The sequence below is a fragment of the Anas acuta genome, chromosome 5 (genome assembly GCF_963932015.1).
Source record: "Anas acuta chromosome 5, bAnaAcu1.1, whole genome shotgun sequence".
NCBI lineage: Eukaryota > Metazoa > Chordata > Aves > Anseriformes > Anatidae > Anas > Anas acuta.
Window position 1 is genome coordinate 426,010 of NC_088983.1, and position 13,483 is coordinate 439,492.

General features: G+C 56.4%; 2 protein-coding genes across 4 annotated transcripts in view; one reads left to right on the plus strand and one right to left on the minus strand.

Annotated features, from left to right (window-relative positions):
- Positions 1–729: 729 nt before the first annotated feature.
- Positions 730–10,023, minus strand: LOC137857093 (skin secretory protein xP2-like). The gene has a single exon (XM_068683190.1). It carries the CDS (start codon positions 10,021–10,023, stop codon positions 8,500–8,502), a length of 1,524 nt encoding a protein of 507 aa, XP_068539291.1. The 3' UTR covers positions 730–8,499.
- LRFN5 (leucine rich repeat and fibronectin type III domain containing 5) overlaps positions 9,429–13,483 on the plus strand; it is a 53,942-nt gene continuing 49,887 nt past the window's right edge. The window contains exon 1 of one of the 3 annotated variants that reach the window (XM_068682186.1): positions 9,429–9,568. The gene's annotated coding sequence lies outside the window, so the exon portion shown is untranslated. The other 2 variants (XM_068682185.1, XM_068682187.1) reach the window with 2 other exon arrangements.

Here is a 13,483-nt window from a genome sequence, read left to right on the forward strand (position 1 = left end):
ACAATCAGATGACTTTTAATGCCTTCTGATCTGTACATAGTATTCAAAATAAAGTAGGCTAGCAGACTGCATTAGGTTTACACGGCAAGGTTTTGGTAGCACAGGGCTGCAGAGAGAGTCTCTGTGAGCAGAGCCCATAAGCTGCCCACATTAGGGACGAGCCCGCTCCAGCCATCTCCATAAAGAGCCTACCACTGGCCAGAGCCGAGCCGTGAGCACCACTGGTTGTGCCTCTGTGAGGTGGTTTAGAAAGGAAAAAAGAAAAACCAACATAACAGAACTGCTGCACAACGGCTGTGAGAAAGGAGCAAGAAAATGCAGAGAAACGATCCCATAGACCCCCAGGTGAGTGCAGCAGGAGGCAGGAGGTGCTCCAGGCAGGCAGCAGCAGTTCCCCTGCGGCCTGTGGAGAGGCCCTGGTGGAGCAGGCTTGTCCCCCTGCAGCCCATGGGTCCCACACGGAGCAGATCTCCTACGCTGCAGCGCCCCTGTGGGTGGAGGAGCCCCCGGTGGAGCAGGTGGATGTGGCCTGGAGGAGGCTGCGGCCTGTGGAGAGCCCCCGCAGGAGCAGGCCCCGGGCTGCAGCTGCAGCCCCCCCGTGGAGAGGAGCCCACGCAGGAGCAGGGGGGCTGGGGGGAGCTGCCGCCCGTGGGGACCCGTGCTGGAGCAGTTTGCTCCTGGGGGATGGACCCCATGGGATGGAGCCATGTGGGAGCAGTTCTTAAGGAGCTGCAGCCTGTGGGCAGCCCCCCCAGGCTCAGCTGGGGAAGGACGGCATCCATGGGAGGGACCCCACGGGGAGCAGGGGAAGAGAAGGACCAGGAGGGGCGACAGAGACGAAGCCTCAGGGAGTGACCGCAGCCCCCAGTCCCTGTTCCCCTGCGCTGCTTGGGGAGAGGAGGTGGAAGAGGGTGGCTGGGGGAAGGCATTTTTACTTGTAGTTTTCACTGCTCTAGTCTGTATGTGGTAGGCAATAAATTACATTTATCTCCCTTTTGCCCATGATAGTAATTGGTGAGTGATCTCCCTGTCCTTATCTCAACCCGTGGGCCCTTTTTCATCGTATTTTCTCCCCCTGTTCTTTTGAGGAGAGGGAGTGACAGAGTGGCATAGTGGAGCTGAGGTGCCCGTCAGCATTAAACCAGCACGCAGACTGAGACCAAAGCGGGCACATCTTCGCAGCAGGTAGCACTAGTCCTCCACCCCCCCCAGTTTGCACATGGGTGGATTGTGCGAGAATGGGGCCAACACGGCTGCACGCGATCTGGTGTGCTTCATGCTGGCAGCCCAAGGAGAGCAGGCAGCAGAGGGAGTGGTGGGGAAGAGAGGTGTAGGAAGGAGGGAATGATCCTGAACGTGCAGTGCAGCCCAGCACGAGCAGACACAGACACTGTGGTCCCCAAACCACACCTTGGTGGCACTGTGGTGGCAGGAAAAATTGCATGAGAAGGACATGAGTGCACCCCACAGATTGCCCCACTGCAGACATGAATAGAAAACAGGCCCAAATGGCCTTTAAAATGTGCCTGACTAGACAGAAGTAAATTCTCCACTTGAAATACTGTGTCATGCCTAAAGTAAGTAATTCAATAGTGCTTGGCAATTGCATAGTCTCTTCCTTATTAGATTTATCTCACAGTTCTTCCTTCCTCCTCTGTAGGGTTCTTTATTCAGAATTTGCTCAAATATTTTCCTTCAGAAGATTTAATATCTCAAAGTGCAAATATCCAAACCCTGTATCATTTTGTAATTTCATACTCCATGGTTCTTTCATATGCATATCACTCATTTGCTATCCCTTTGAAGAATGCAGCTTGAGTAATGGAAGTGAAAGAAAAACCATTCAGTGTTGATTTTAATTGAACAAGCTCAGAAGCTGCGGGGATCCATGCCAGATTTCAGCTCACTCTCTTTTGAACAGTTATTAGTAGACTCTTTTTGCATGTGTGTCTGTATTTTTTTTTCCAATTAGCAACTTCCTCAAAATATTAGTTACCTTATTATTTTTTCAGTTCTGCTTGTTTAGGATGTTTACTCCTAACAGTCACTCAGCCTGCTTTCTTTTCCTAGTCCAGTGGAATATTGCATTCTTTCTTTGGTGACCAAATCATCAGAAAAATCTGGATCTTGCCTGCATTCAAGAGGAAAATTTTAGTGACAACTGACTCAAATTTTGTCTAGCTTTTTCATTTAAATGTGGTTACACCAGTAGTGACTTTCTGTAGGCTTTAAACTGTGACTGTAAAGACTATAAATTAAAGATTGTATACTATAATGTGTTTATTGATTTATTAAGCTTGTGTGCATAAATGAGATTTCTAGTATTCTTCATGCTCCCATCACAGTCATCTGAACATGTGCCTTCAGCTTGTTGCTTGGATGCAAGAGAAGAGACGGGACGTGGAAGGAAGACAGTGCAAACAGCTTGAATTATTGGATACCCTTTTCCATGCAAGACTTGGCTTAAGAAAAACACTTAAATCAGCAACTGGGAGAAGAGCAAACAATTTTTCAGTTCATTATGGAAACAAGCTCTCCACATGGCTGTTTCAGAAGCAGCAAGCATGCTAAGGGACTTTGCATGAAGGCTGGTGATACTGATTTTGCTATTTTCTGCTGAGATGTCACCTCAACGAGGAAAATATAAATCACATAAGAAAGAATGTGAACAGGAAAGAATTAAAAACAAACAAACAAACAAACAAAAAAACAACTAAGCAAACATCAAACCAAAGAGAATGTAAGTATTAAGGAATGACATTTTTTAAATGTTAAGGGCACACCTAAATGCTACCAGAAGGGAGAAGGTGACAAGCAATACAGTGCATCCTTAACTCAGCCACTCTGTTTTGTTAAACAAGCAAAGAGGTGGGTGTTGAGCCCTGATGACGCAGGACAAAGGTACCTGCACTATGGCCAGGTGCAGCCCGTCCCATGCACACATCACCCAGCACTTCTGCCTGCCTAAATGCAGCAGAAGCACACTCACATGTACAGGGTCAAAAGATTGCCAGCTCTGATGATGGCTCCTTGAGTTGTGTTCTGCATTTCTCCATCATCATCCCTGTCCCTGTGGGCCTGTCTCGGCTGAGAGAAATGGCAGGGTCCCTTGTGGCAGGCACCATTTGGGCCAGGCTATGAATGCAACATGAGCTCTGGCGCTGAGGGGGATGTGGGTGCTGTGCAGTGTGCCAGCAGGGATCCTTGTGCAGCGATGGGTGATCTCTGCCCTTAGATCCAGCAGGTTAAACTCCCTCAGAGGAAGGAGTCTAGGGCTGTTTTGTGTGTGTGTGTTTTTTTTTTTGTTTGTTTTTGCTCAATACCAGTTCATAACACATCAGCACTGCATGGCAGCATTGGGTCCTTTCCCTGGCCATTGGTATATTTTGGCTCCCACCTCCTGCTGTTAGCTGAAAAGCAACACTAAAAAACACTCCTGCACCAAGAACCAGGCGTCACAGACTGAAGGCAGTGTCTGCATCAGTAACACCTGTATGTCCTGTTACAGCTGGAAAAACAGCATTGCTGGGGTTGTCAGCAGCCCCTTGTTTTACTTTCACCTCTGCCCCAGCCCCAGCACAGCAGTGCTGCCCTCCTGCCGCAGCTCCCTGTTGCGCTCGGTGCCTTTCTGCCCAACGCCCAGCCTGGGCTGGCGGCTGGGGCAGGACCAGGACGGGGCGTTTGTGCCTCTGTGCTGTGCGTGACAGCCACCACCATGGTGCCTGCCCCCCACCTCGAGGCACTGCAGTACAGGGAGAGGTACTCGTGTTACACCGGACCAGCATCTCTTACAAAACGGAGTTAAAAAATGGATTCATAACGGATTGTTATTCACACATAATACTTAGTGTGATAGATCACTACTGGATGTCCAGTTTTAATCTGTGTTAGTACTCCAGTTTATATGTAAAAAAATAAAAATACTGAAGGATATGAAACACTTTTTTGACAGACAGGTACCAATTTGTAGAAATCTTCATACAATCTTGTATGAGATTTAGAAAACAATCCAAACTACATACAGTGCTTTATTTCACTTCCTTCTCCAAAAGAAGAAATGTTAAAAGATCAAACAAACAGTGCAATTAAAAAGATTTTCAAAAGAAGATAAAAAACCTGACAAAAGTAGGTTTCAGTTATTAAGCATCTCCTTTACTCGATTTCATTTCAACTGATGACCCAAGTCTGCCTGAGGACCAGCCCAGGCCCACAATCTCCCTCCTCTCCATGGTGCTTTCAGATGCAGGGACGGATTCACTGTGCCAGTTGTCACCAGATAGGGAAGCACACCAGAGAGCAATAAATCAATTTTTGGTGGTAAAGCATCATCTGTGCTGATGCTTTACCGCTAACAAAAGTACACTGGGCATAAACACAAAGCCGTTCTACCCTGAATAAACTTAGAACTAATTATAAGGAAGAGGCTCAACCAACGATTTGCCTGGGTCAGGTTCATGCACAGCTCTCTCAGTGCCTCACTGGCTGATGAATGCAATAATTGGATAAGCCCTTACTCCAGCAAGCCTCTGTGCCTGCTGCAGGCTTGCACAGCTGTCCTGGCTTCTACTGAACTCCTGCTGCAGGCTGCCTAAGGGATGCCACAACACCTAGTAACTAGGAGGAACTGTCTGTGCAATTCTTTTGTACAATGCAACAGCTCCCCCATCTTACAGACTAAAGAACTTAAAATGGGGAAAAAAAAAAAAAAATCTTGTGAAACAAATAGTTGGGCAACTCAACATACTTCATTGCTTCTTCTGGAGGGAGAAGCTCACGCTAAGCCCTGTGCCAGCAGCATTTCCCATTTCCCAAGTGCTCTGGAGGAGGGGAAAATCCACTCCACGCAATGCTGCACTTGACATTTCAGTGATTAAAGCAGTGAATTTTCTTCTTGTAAAGATGAGTAAACACTGCAGTTTCCACATACTTTCTGATGAGGCACAACAGCCTATCATAAAAAGTAACATTTACTCCCTCTCTTGCCTTAAAGTTTTAGCAGGGATGCTAAAACTTGGAGTCACCAATCTGCTGCTGTTACTGCTGTACTGCACTGCTGCTGATCTCCTTTAGGGTGTACACACAGCACACTGTATGAACAATCAGAGGTGCCTAATGAAAAAGGGTTTTTTTTCTTTTTTTTTTTTTTTTCTTCCCCCAACACAGAGCATTTTGGTCAATGCAGAATGATGTATGCCTAATTTGTCACTCCTCCAGACTTGCACACAACCACCCCCACCTTAGAAAAGAAGTATTTCTCCTTTTTTACCCCAAGAATAGTGTTCAGTTTTGCTTGCCCAGCTGTTTGGCAGCAATTCTTGCGGATGGTACCTGCTTCAGCTGCATCTTTAAGGAGCACATGGGTTTATGGCGTGGGGCCAGGGAGGAGGTCTGAACTGATGAGGGACAAGCTACTGCTGCGAGCTGCCGCGGAGGGCAGGCAGCTGGGGCTGTGCGGTGTGGGAGCCAGCTTGGCAGTGAGGTGGGCACAGCACCCCAACCAGCCAGCTGCAGGCTGCTGGCACTGTGCCCAGCCCTTACGGCCCTGCTCTGTGAGCTGTTTTAGGGCTAGAAAGCTCATCAGAGCAGCTCTATGTATTATTTGGTATAAACCACTTGCCTCAAAAAGATCTCTTTTTAGTTCAGCCCCAAAAGGCCAAGGTGATAAAATAAGAAAAAGACCATGGGGAGGAAAGAGGTTAAGGAGTTATTGACTCTTTCAGAAAAAAGGGCAGTAATAGGACTCTTGGAGGCTGGAGTAAGACAAAGCTCACCCCGAAGGTTTGCGGGGAAGAGGAACGGGTGAGGCACATGGTGCCTGAGCTCTGGAGCAGTGAGGGCTCCCCGAGGCTGGGGGGACCAGAGCTACACCAGAGCTCAGGTGAGCAGCCCTGCGCGCCCCCAGCCCTGTGGGTGACACGCACCCAGGCCACCTTGGGGGCACACTGCCGGGCGTGCAGGGGCTCCTCAGGCACGGACTGGCCCCTTCCTGGGCCACCGAGGTCTCTCCCCATGCAGCGCGCCCTGAGTGCTGCAGGGAGTGTGCAGGCGCAGCCCCCCCTGCCCGACCCCGGGCACCCCAGCGAGGGACCCCAGTGCAGGGGGGACCAGAGGGAGGGGAAGAGCCCTGGGGTGGGAGCTGCACCGGCAGGACAGCAACAGCAGCCCCAGGGTTCACTTTGCCTTGCTCTGACGTGGAACAGAATGCGCTGGTGACTGCTCCTGCTTGAAAGCAGCTGAGGTTTTGCTCTAACAGGCAATGGAGCTGCACTTGGCAGTGGGCACGTGCCTCCAGGACAGGGGCATCCAGGCAGAGCCTGACTGCCCGCTGGGCAGCGCAGTTAGAGCCCAGTCACCCTACAGCCACTGGTCCTTCAGAGCCGAGTCCGGGCTTGTCACCAGCATGGTGCTCCCAGGAAGGGACACTCCTGATCTCCTGCAGCTGGAGCACCTTTCTTTCTGCCAGCAATCACAGCCAAGAGCATCCCCGTGCCTTAGGGGCTGCCCTGCTTTAACCAAGACCTCAGGAGCTGTTACCAGGGGAGAGCACCTGCAAGGCAACCTGGTGACAAGGCCAAGGGCCGTGGGAGGTGACTGGAAGAGACATGCTGCGTCTCTTGGAGCATCGCTGTTGGCATGTATGTGACCAGACGAACTGTCTGTTCCTCTCATCCAGCAGGGAGTGAGCACCCCCCAGCACACCCCCGGCTCTCCACACTCCCAGACACTCCACAGAGGAGCGTTTTCCACCAGGTACGTTAAGGAGGCAGTGGTGCCACTTCAACCCCATGTCTGCCACGGACCTCTGGCTGGCAGAGAAGCTGCAGCAGCCCTTGCACAGTCCCCTGAGGCCAGAGGGTGTGGGGTGTTATTGTAGCTGTCCGCAAGAAGGCAGATTCTGGGCTGTGCTGTCACACTACCAGTTCAGACAGTGGTTCTGGACCAGTCCTCCTGGTGCATTTGTGTTGGATGGTAGCAAACCAACGGAGCCTCCAGTATAAGCCTGACTCTGAGAGCAAGCTTCTGCTAGCAGAGCTTTTTCATTCCGCTGTCGCCAGGGAAGCCATATCCAAACATTGCTTCCTTTGTCAATGCCAGCCGCACAGCTGGCATCACCACCGTGCCAGCTGTCCTATTCCTGGGGCAGCAGAGGACTGCCAGAGCAGCAAATGCTGTGCACAGCAAGCCCAAGAAGAGTGTCTAATGTGGTAGAACTCAGCCAAGACTGCAAACGTTGAACCACAGAGCATCTTCTTGTCTCTGCTCTCTCCAGAGGAGAGCACACTGTTAGAGCTGAGCAGGGCTGGACTCAAGACTGAGGAAAGCTGAACACACTGTCTCCAGCTCCAAAGGCCAACAGTGATAGAAGTGAATGTTTGGGAGAGTAACTTCATGAGCCAACCTCAGCAAAATCAGCTTTCTGCCTTGACCTTTCCCTTAGGGGAGAAGAAGAGTTAGTCATTCCCTCCCTCCAGCATTTTAGCCTCTCTGCCCCTGTAACAACCTGAACCAGATCCATTAAACAGCAGCTGGGACTTGGAGATAACCACTGACTTATGAGAGCTGCCACGAGTACCCAGCCTGGCTGCCAGGCCCCGGGCAGCTTCACAGGCTGCTGGAAGAGCAGAGGACGGCTGCTGCTCTGGGAGGGGCACTCCCCTCTGGACCACGGTCACAAGCTGCTGTGAAGACCACAAAAACAAACTCCTTTTCCCCCTCAGAGGTTGCAAACCGAGCGGTTTTCTTGGGTTGCACGGACAGACCCGAGCCTAGGAGCACTGCTGCATTCCCTTTTCTCACCCACACTGACACCACACGTTGGATCCCGGTGCACGAACAGTGTCAGCAGAGAGGTGTGAAAACTGGCACCACATCTCCCCTTTTCTGGGGTGGAGCTTCCCCCACGTGCACCCGCAGCAAAACGCCAGGGTATCCCAGCAGCACTGCGTCCGCTGCCGCTGCACGAACGGTGCGGTCGTTGAGTCCTCCCCTGCACCCTGCAGCAGCAACTGCCCCGTGTGCTGGTCCAGCCGCAGACAGCAGCACCCTGAGCGCCTCAGCCAGGGCAGCCAGGCAGGCCTGGGCACCTCAGAAGAGCGGGCGGACGTGGGCTATCCCTGCGGAGGGCAACCAAGGAGATGGCCCCTTGCGGGGGGCGCAGGGCGTGCACCTTCCTCCCAACCGCAGTCACTGGCAGGTGGATGAGGTTCGTTAGCTCGTCTTCAAGGCTTTCCCGGCAGTACTTGTCACACTGTTCCGCTGAGAGTCCTGTAACACCACTGAAATTTTCTCACCAAAGAGAACCGAGCAAAGGTACCGGTGTTTCGTAGCATGAGATGCACTCTTCTCTCCGTTAGAGATCTCTGGAGCCAGACGACAACCTCTAAGTCCCTAAAAGCTCCCGAATTTATTGACCCCAGAGATAACCCAGCCTCTCCTTTTCCTGCCAGGATCATCCCCTCCACGTCAGGTGCCAGGGCCGTGCCCTCGGACCAGGCGCTCTCAGGACGGCTCCGCGGGCCCGGCTGCGGTCAGGGCCCGCTCACCATGCAGGTCAGCGCTCAGCCTCGCCGCCGCCTCGCAGCCGCTCCTTCCTCCTGGTTCCGCGGGTTGCTTTTGCCGGACGCGCGGCCAGGTCGAAGCCCCAGCACTCACGACGGGTCGCAGCAGCGCCGTCCTGTCCCGTCCTGTCCTCTCCTCTCTGTCCTTTCCTCGCTCCCCGCGCGCTGCAGCGGCGGCCGCCGCCCGGCACCGCACAGCCCCCGCCGCCGCCGCCCGCTCCGCAGCCCGCGCCCTGCGCCGCGCCGGGGCGGGGGGCGGCAGCGCCCGTGGGCACGGCCGTGCTCGGCGCCCCGGGACCGCGGGCAGGCGGCAGGGTGCGGGGTGCCGTGCCGGGTGCCGTGCCGGTGCCGGGTCCCGTGCCGGTGCCGGTGCCGGGTGCCGGGCGCGGTGCCGGAGCCGGTCCGGGTGCGGTGCCGGCGCCCCGCGCTCCCCCGCCCGGCGGCACGTCTGCGCGGCGGCGGCCGGCGGCTGCGGCTCAGCCGTGCGTGCGGCGGGGCGGGGAGGCGCCCGGCTCCTGCAGCCCGCCCCGGCGCGGCGGCGCGGCGCGGGGGAGGCGGCGGCTGCCTCCATGCTGCAGCGAGCGGCGCGGCTGCCCGGGGCCGGGGCCGGGGCTGGGGCTGGGGCCGGGGCCGGGGCCGGGGCCGGGCGGCCGCCGGCGGCGCGGAGGATGGGCGCAGCAGCCTTGGCGGAGGGGCGAGCCGCGGGCGCCGAGCTCCCCGCCCTGCCCCGCCGCAACGCCCGGCGCCGCGGCTGCTCCGCCTGAGCGCGCCCGGCGCGGAGCGGCGCGGAGCCGCATGGCCCTGCCGCCGGCCGCCCCTGCGCGCCGCGCGCCCGCTGCGCCGTAGCTGCCCCCGGGAGGCGCCGGGGCCGCCGCCGCCGCCGCGCCCCGCGCCCGCACCCCCCTCCCGTCCGCCCGCCCGTCCGTGCGTCCAGCGGCGGCGCCCCGGCGCGCAGGATTACGCAGCGGGGCGCGGAGCGAGAGCGCTCGGCGAGGATTAACCTGGCGCAGGTACACGGCAAGGTCACCGGCCGGCCGGCGGGCGCGGAGCGGCGCGGAGCCGAGCGGGCTGCCCGCGGCGGGGCGATGCGAGGGGGCTCGCCGGGCTGCGCCGCCGCGTGCCCCGCGCCGAACCCCCGCCTCCCGCCCGCCCGGCGCGGGCTGCGCGCGTGTGCATGTGCGCTGCCGCCGGCCGCGCCGCGCTGAGCCGCCGCGCTCCATGGGGCCGTCCGCGCGGGCTGCCCTGCCCGCCCCGGCCGCCGGCAGCCGCCGCCGCGGAGCCGCTCTAGGATGCGGCTGCTGAGCGCCGGCACTGGGCAGAGAGGCGGCCGGCCTGCCTGCCGCGACGCCACGAAGCCCCGCCGGAGCCTGGCCGCGGCCGCCGCTGCAGGGGGAGCGCTCCGGACGCCGTCTTTCCCCGGGAGGCACCAGGTAATCGCGGGGCGGGCGGCCGAGCCCGGCCCCATCTGCATTGCAGCCGCCGGTCCTCGGCCGCGCGGGAACGGGCGCGGGGGGGCGGCCGCGGCGGGTCCCGGGCCGGCCGGGCAGGGCAGGGCAGGGCAGGGCAGGGCTGGCCCCGCGGCGCGGCGGGCGGCGCCGGGACGGGGCTGGCGGCGGCGCCCGGGACGCCCCTCCCGGGGGGAAGGCGGCGGCCGCGGGGCTGCACGGGGCGGGCGGGGCGGGCGCCCCGCGGACCGGCCGGGCCGGGCCGGGCCGGGCCGGGCCGAGCCGAACCGGGCCGGGCCGGGCCGCGCCGCGCTCCCGCCGCTGCCCGCGGGACGGCGCCGGCGGCCGCCCGCGGCTGGGGGTGCTGCAGGGCCGCGAATGCCGCGGCGGCCGCCGCCCCCTCCGCGCCGCGGCGCGGTGCTGCCGCCGCCTGGGGAGCGCCGGCACCGCCGTGCCGTGCCGGGCTGTACCGGGCTGTACCGGGCTGTACCGGGCCGGGCCGGGCTCTCCGCTGCCGCGCCGTGTCCGCCCGCGCGGGGCTGCCCCTGCCCGGCGGAGGCGCCGCGGGGCTGCGGCCACGCTCGGAGCCCCCGGGCGCTCACGCGGGGGCTGCGCCGCCGCCCCGTCGGCTCCTGCGGCCGCGGGGGTGTGGAGCTCCTCCGGAGGGAAGGCGGCTGGACGGGAGGGGGGGGAGCCCGGCTCTCCGGCACCTCGCCTGTCCCCGCGGCCGCAGGCTGCCGGCAGCCGCCCCGTCCCGCTGCCCTCGCCCGGGCGCACGCCTCTGTCCTCGGTGCTGGAAGGCTGTCCCCGGGATGCCGGGCTGTGTGTGTGCTGCTGTCCCTTCCCCTCCCCTCTGTCTGTCTGTAGCGTACGCTTCTAGTCTGCGGGAAAGCAAATGTAGGACAGGAGAAACCTTTTTTGCTGCTGGAAGGTTCCCGTTTGGGGAGACGACACAACAGTTGTAGAGGAGCCAGCGGAAACCTTGCAGCCATGTTGATGTCAGGAGCAAATAAACCTGATTCCAGGGAGAAGCCGCAGCCGAGGAGGGGCCCGAGGGGGAGCTTGCACAGTCAGGCTGGCTCTGGGGCTGCCGCACCCAGGGGAGCACTGGCGTGGCTGGGCTGGAAGCGCTTTTGAAAGCCCCTTCCTTTGCTGCTTGCCAGCACTGGCTTGGAGGCACAGGATCTGCACCCACTGAGGTCTGCCATGAGAGTTAACATGAGCACTGCCCTCTCTTATTGCCTTCTGCGGTGCAAGACAGCAGTGTTTCCTCTTCCGAACCTTTGTCTTGTCTGGCTTGGTCTGTCAGGTCTCTGGGACAGGCACTGCTTGTCATTGCATGGAGTGTCTGGAGCAGGACTTGCTGGTCTCAGTTGCAGGTGCGAACGTAACCTGACCAGTCCCCCAAACCAAGTGTGGGAAAGTTGGGTGTCTCTAGCTACGTCCACACTACGGCCTTCACAGCCTCCAGCTGACTGCCCTGGAGCCTGGGTACCCATGCCTTGGTCATCTTGCTGTTCTGACATCTTTCCCATCCGTGCTTGCATTTCACATGTCCCCAAAGTAACGTTGTGTCAGTTCATTCCTTGATTGTTCTTGGCTGAGTGCTGCATGTCCAGCTGTGTTCAGGCTAACGTGGCCAGACAACAAACTTGTGAGATGGGATGGATCCACCCTGGGTCATTTTAGCCTTTTTGGTTACAGCTGTGTTTCTGAGGGCCTGCTGCTGCTCTACAGGAGGGTCTCAGCTGGTTCTGACAGCACAAATCGTGTCTTCAGATGTTTCCAGGAGCATGGTGTCCACCTGTGCTTTCAGGGCTGCACATGCCTTATGGTGCCTCATGGCCACTGGCTGGGATCCCCATTAGCTTAGAGAAATTCCCCCAAAGCTGTGAGCTGTGTATGAGCCTATGGACTCTGCAGTGCTGCTGGAGGTCTGTCCTGGTGGAATGGAGTTGGTGTGCTCCAAAACAAGGACTCTGCTGATCTGGGTGTCAGGTTCAATTTTCTAAGAAGAACCATACAAGAAACTGAGTGCTGTCAGTGCCCAAACACCTTTCTGATGTACATTTCTAAATACATACTGTATTCAAGGGATTGTGCATTTGTTTAAATGCATAATAAATGCATTTAAATGCATAAGACTATCAAAATGCATACCCAAGCTTGCCTGCTAGGCCTCAAGTCACAAACCTTACTAAGAAGCTTCCCTTGACATAATAGCTTCTTTCTGAAAGAGCAGTTACTAGTTCTATCATGGCAATGCAGTCAGTGGAAATATATCCTGGATATTTCAGACATCTAGCATGAGTTTGAGGTAGTTTACCACTTTGATGGTTTACTAAAACCCATACAGGTACAGGAATGGACTCCAAACTGTGCTATTTCAGTGAGTGCCGGAGGGCTGGATGATCTTATCTTCCGTTTATGACCAAGAAAAAGGCTGGACTCTGTGGTGCAGTGTTATTCAGGATGGTTTCCTAGGGGTGGTTCTTGAATTTTTCATATAACTCTTGTCATCTAGAAAGGCTTCCATTTGGCTACACAGAGATGAGTGGAGATAAACTTTGGTCATAAGGCAGGGGAAGAAGGATCAGGGATTGTCTCCCCGGCCCAAAAACGGGGCTGACTCGGTGTGTGGCGCAAAACGGATCGGAACCCAAGGAGAAATGTAGCAGAACAGTGTGACAAGAAGGAAACGGGTCTTCCCCGGTCAGATCTCCTGTGAGCTGCTGCCACTGCAGGTGGCTTAGTGTGCATTGTTTCGCACAGAGTTCATGGAGAGCCTGGTGTGCCCCTAGGTACGGTCTTGGCAAGCAAGGGTGCCTGCAAGCTGGAAGCACAATGGGAAGATGAAGCACCCGAAGGTGGCTGGAGAGCTTGTTCGCCTGCTGGGGTGTATGGGGATATGTCAGATGCTGGAGAGCTAATGGCTTTCCATTGCTGATCAATATTTCCTATGCTTTCAGATGTGGTAACAGGTTCAGTTTTATAGAACAATCTTTGAATGTTCTCTGAGCAAGCAACCAGTCCAGAAAATCATGCTAATAGCTCTGCTATTAACAGGCCTGGCAGAATTTGAGCCAAACAGAAAAGGCTTGTCTAAGTGCTATTGAAGCGTTTTGGGCCAGGCATATTCCATGCATTAGGGAAGATTTGTACTCCTTTGACCAGACATTGCTGAGTGTTGTCTATTTATACACATCTAAATATATCCTCTGCAGTCTTCAGACTTTTCTTGCTAGTAGTAAAATTACTTTTCAATATTATGCTATTAAAATGTGCTTGCTGACACGATTTGATGAGTTTCGTGCTAAGAGATATGTCTCTGCATGTGTTTTAAATAAAAATTATTCTTGAAGTAGTTACCTAAAATGCTTTGGAAGTAAAAGCATGTTGTCAGTGCAGATGGATAGCAGAAAACAATGTAGTTGAACAGAAGCACTACTGGAGACATGCTCAAGCCTCTAAGGCCAAATT

Bases quoted from the DNA above. Each gene is read 5' to 3' on its own strand.
- LOC137857093 (XM_068683190.1), bottom strand. From the start codon at position 10,023: ATGGGGCCGGGCTCGGCCGCCCGCCCCGCGATTACCTGGTGCCTCCCG.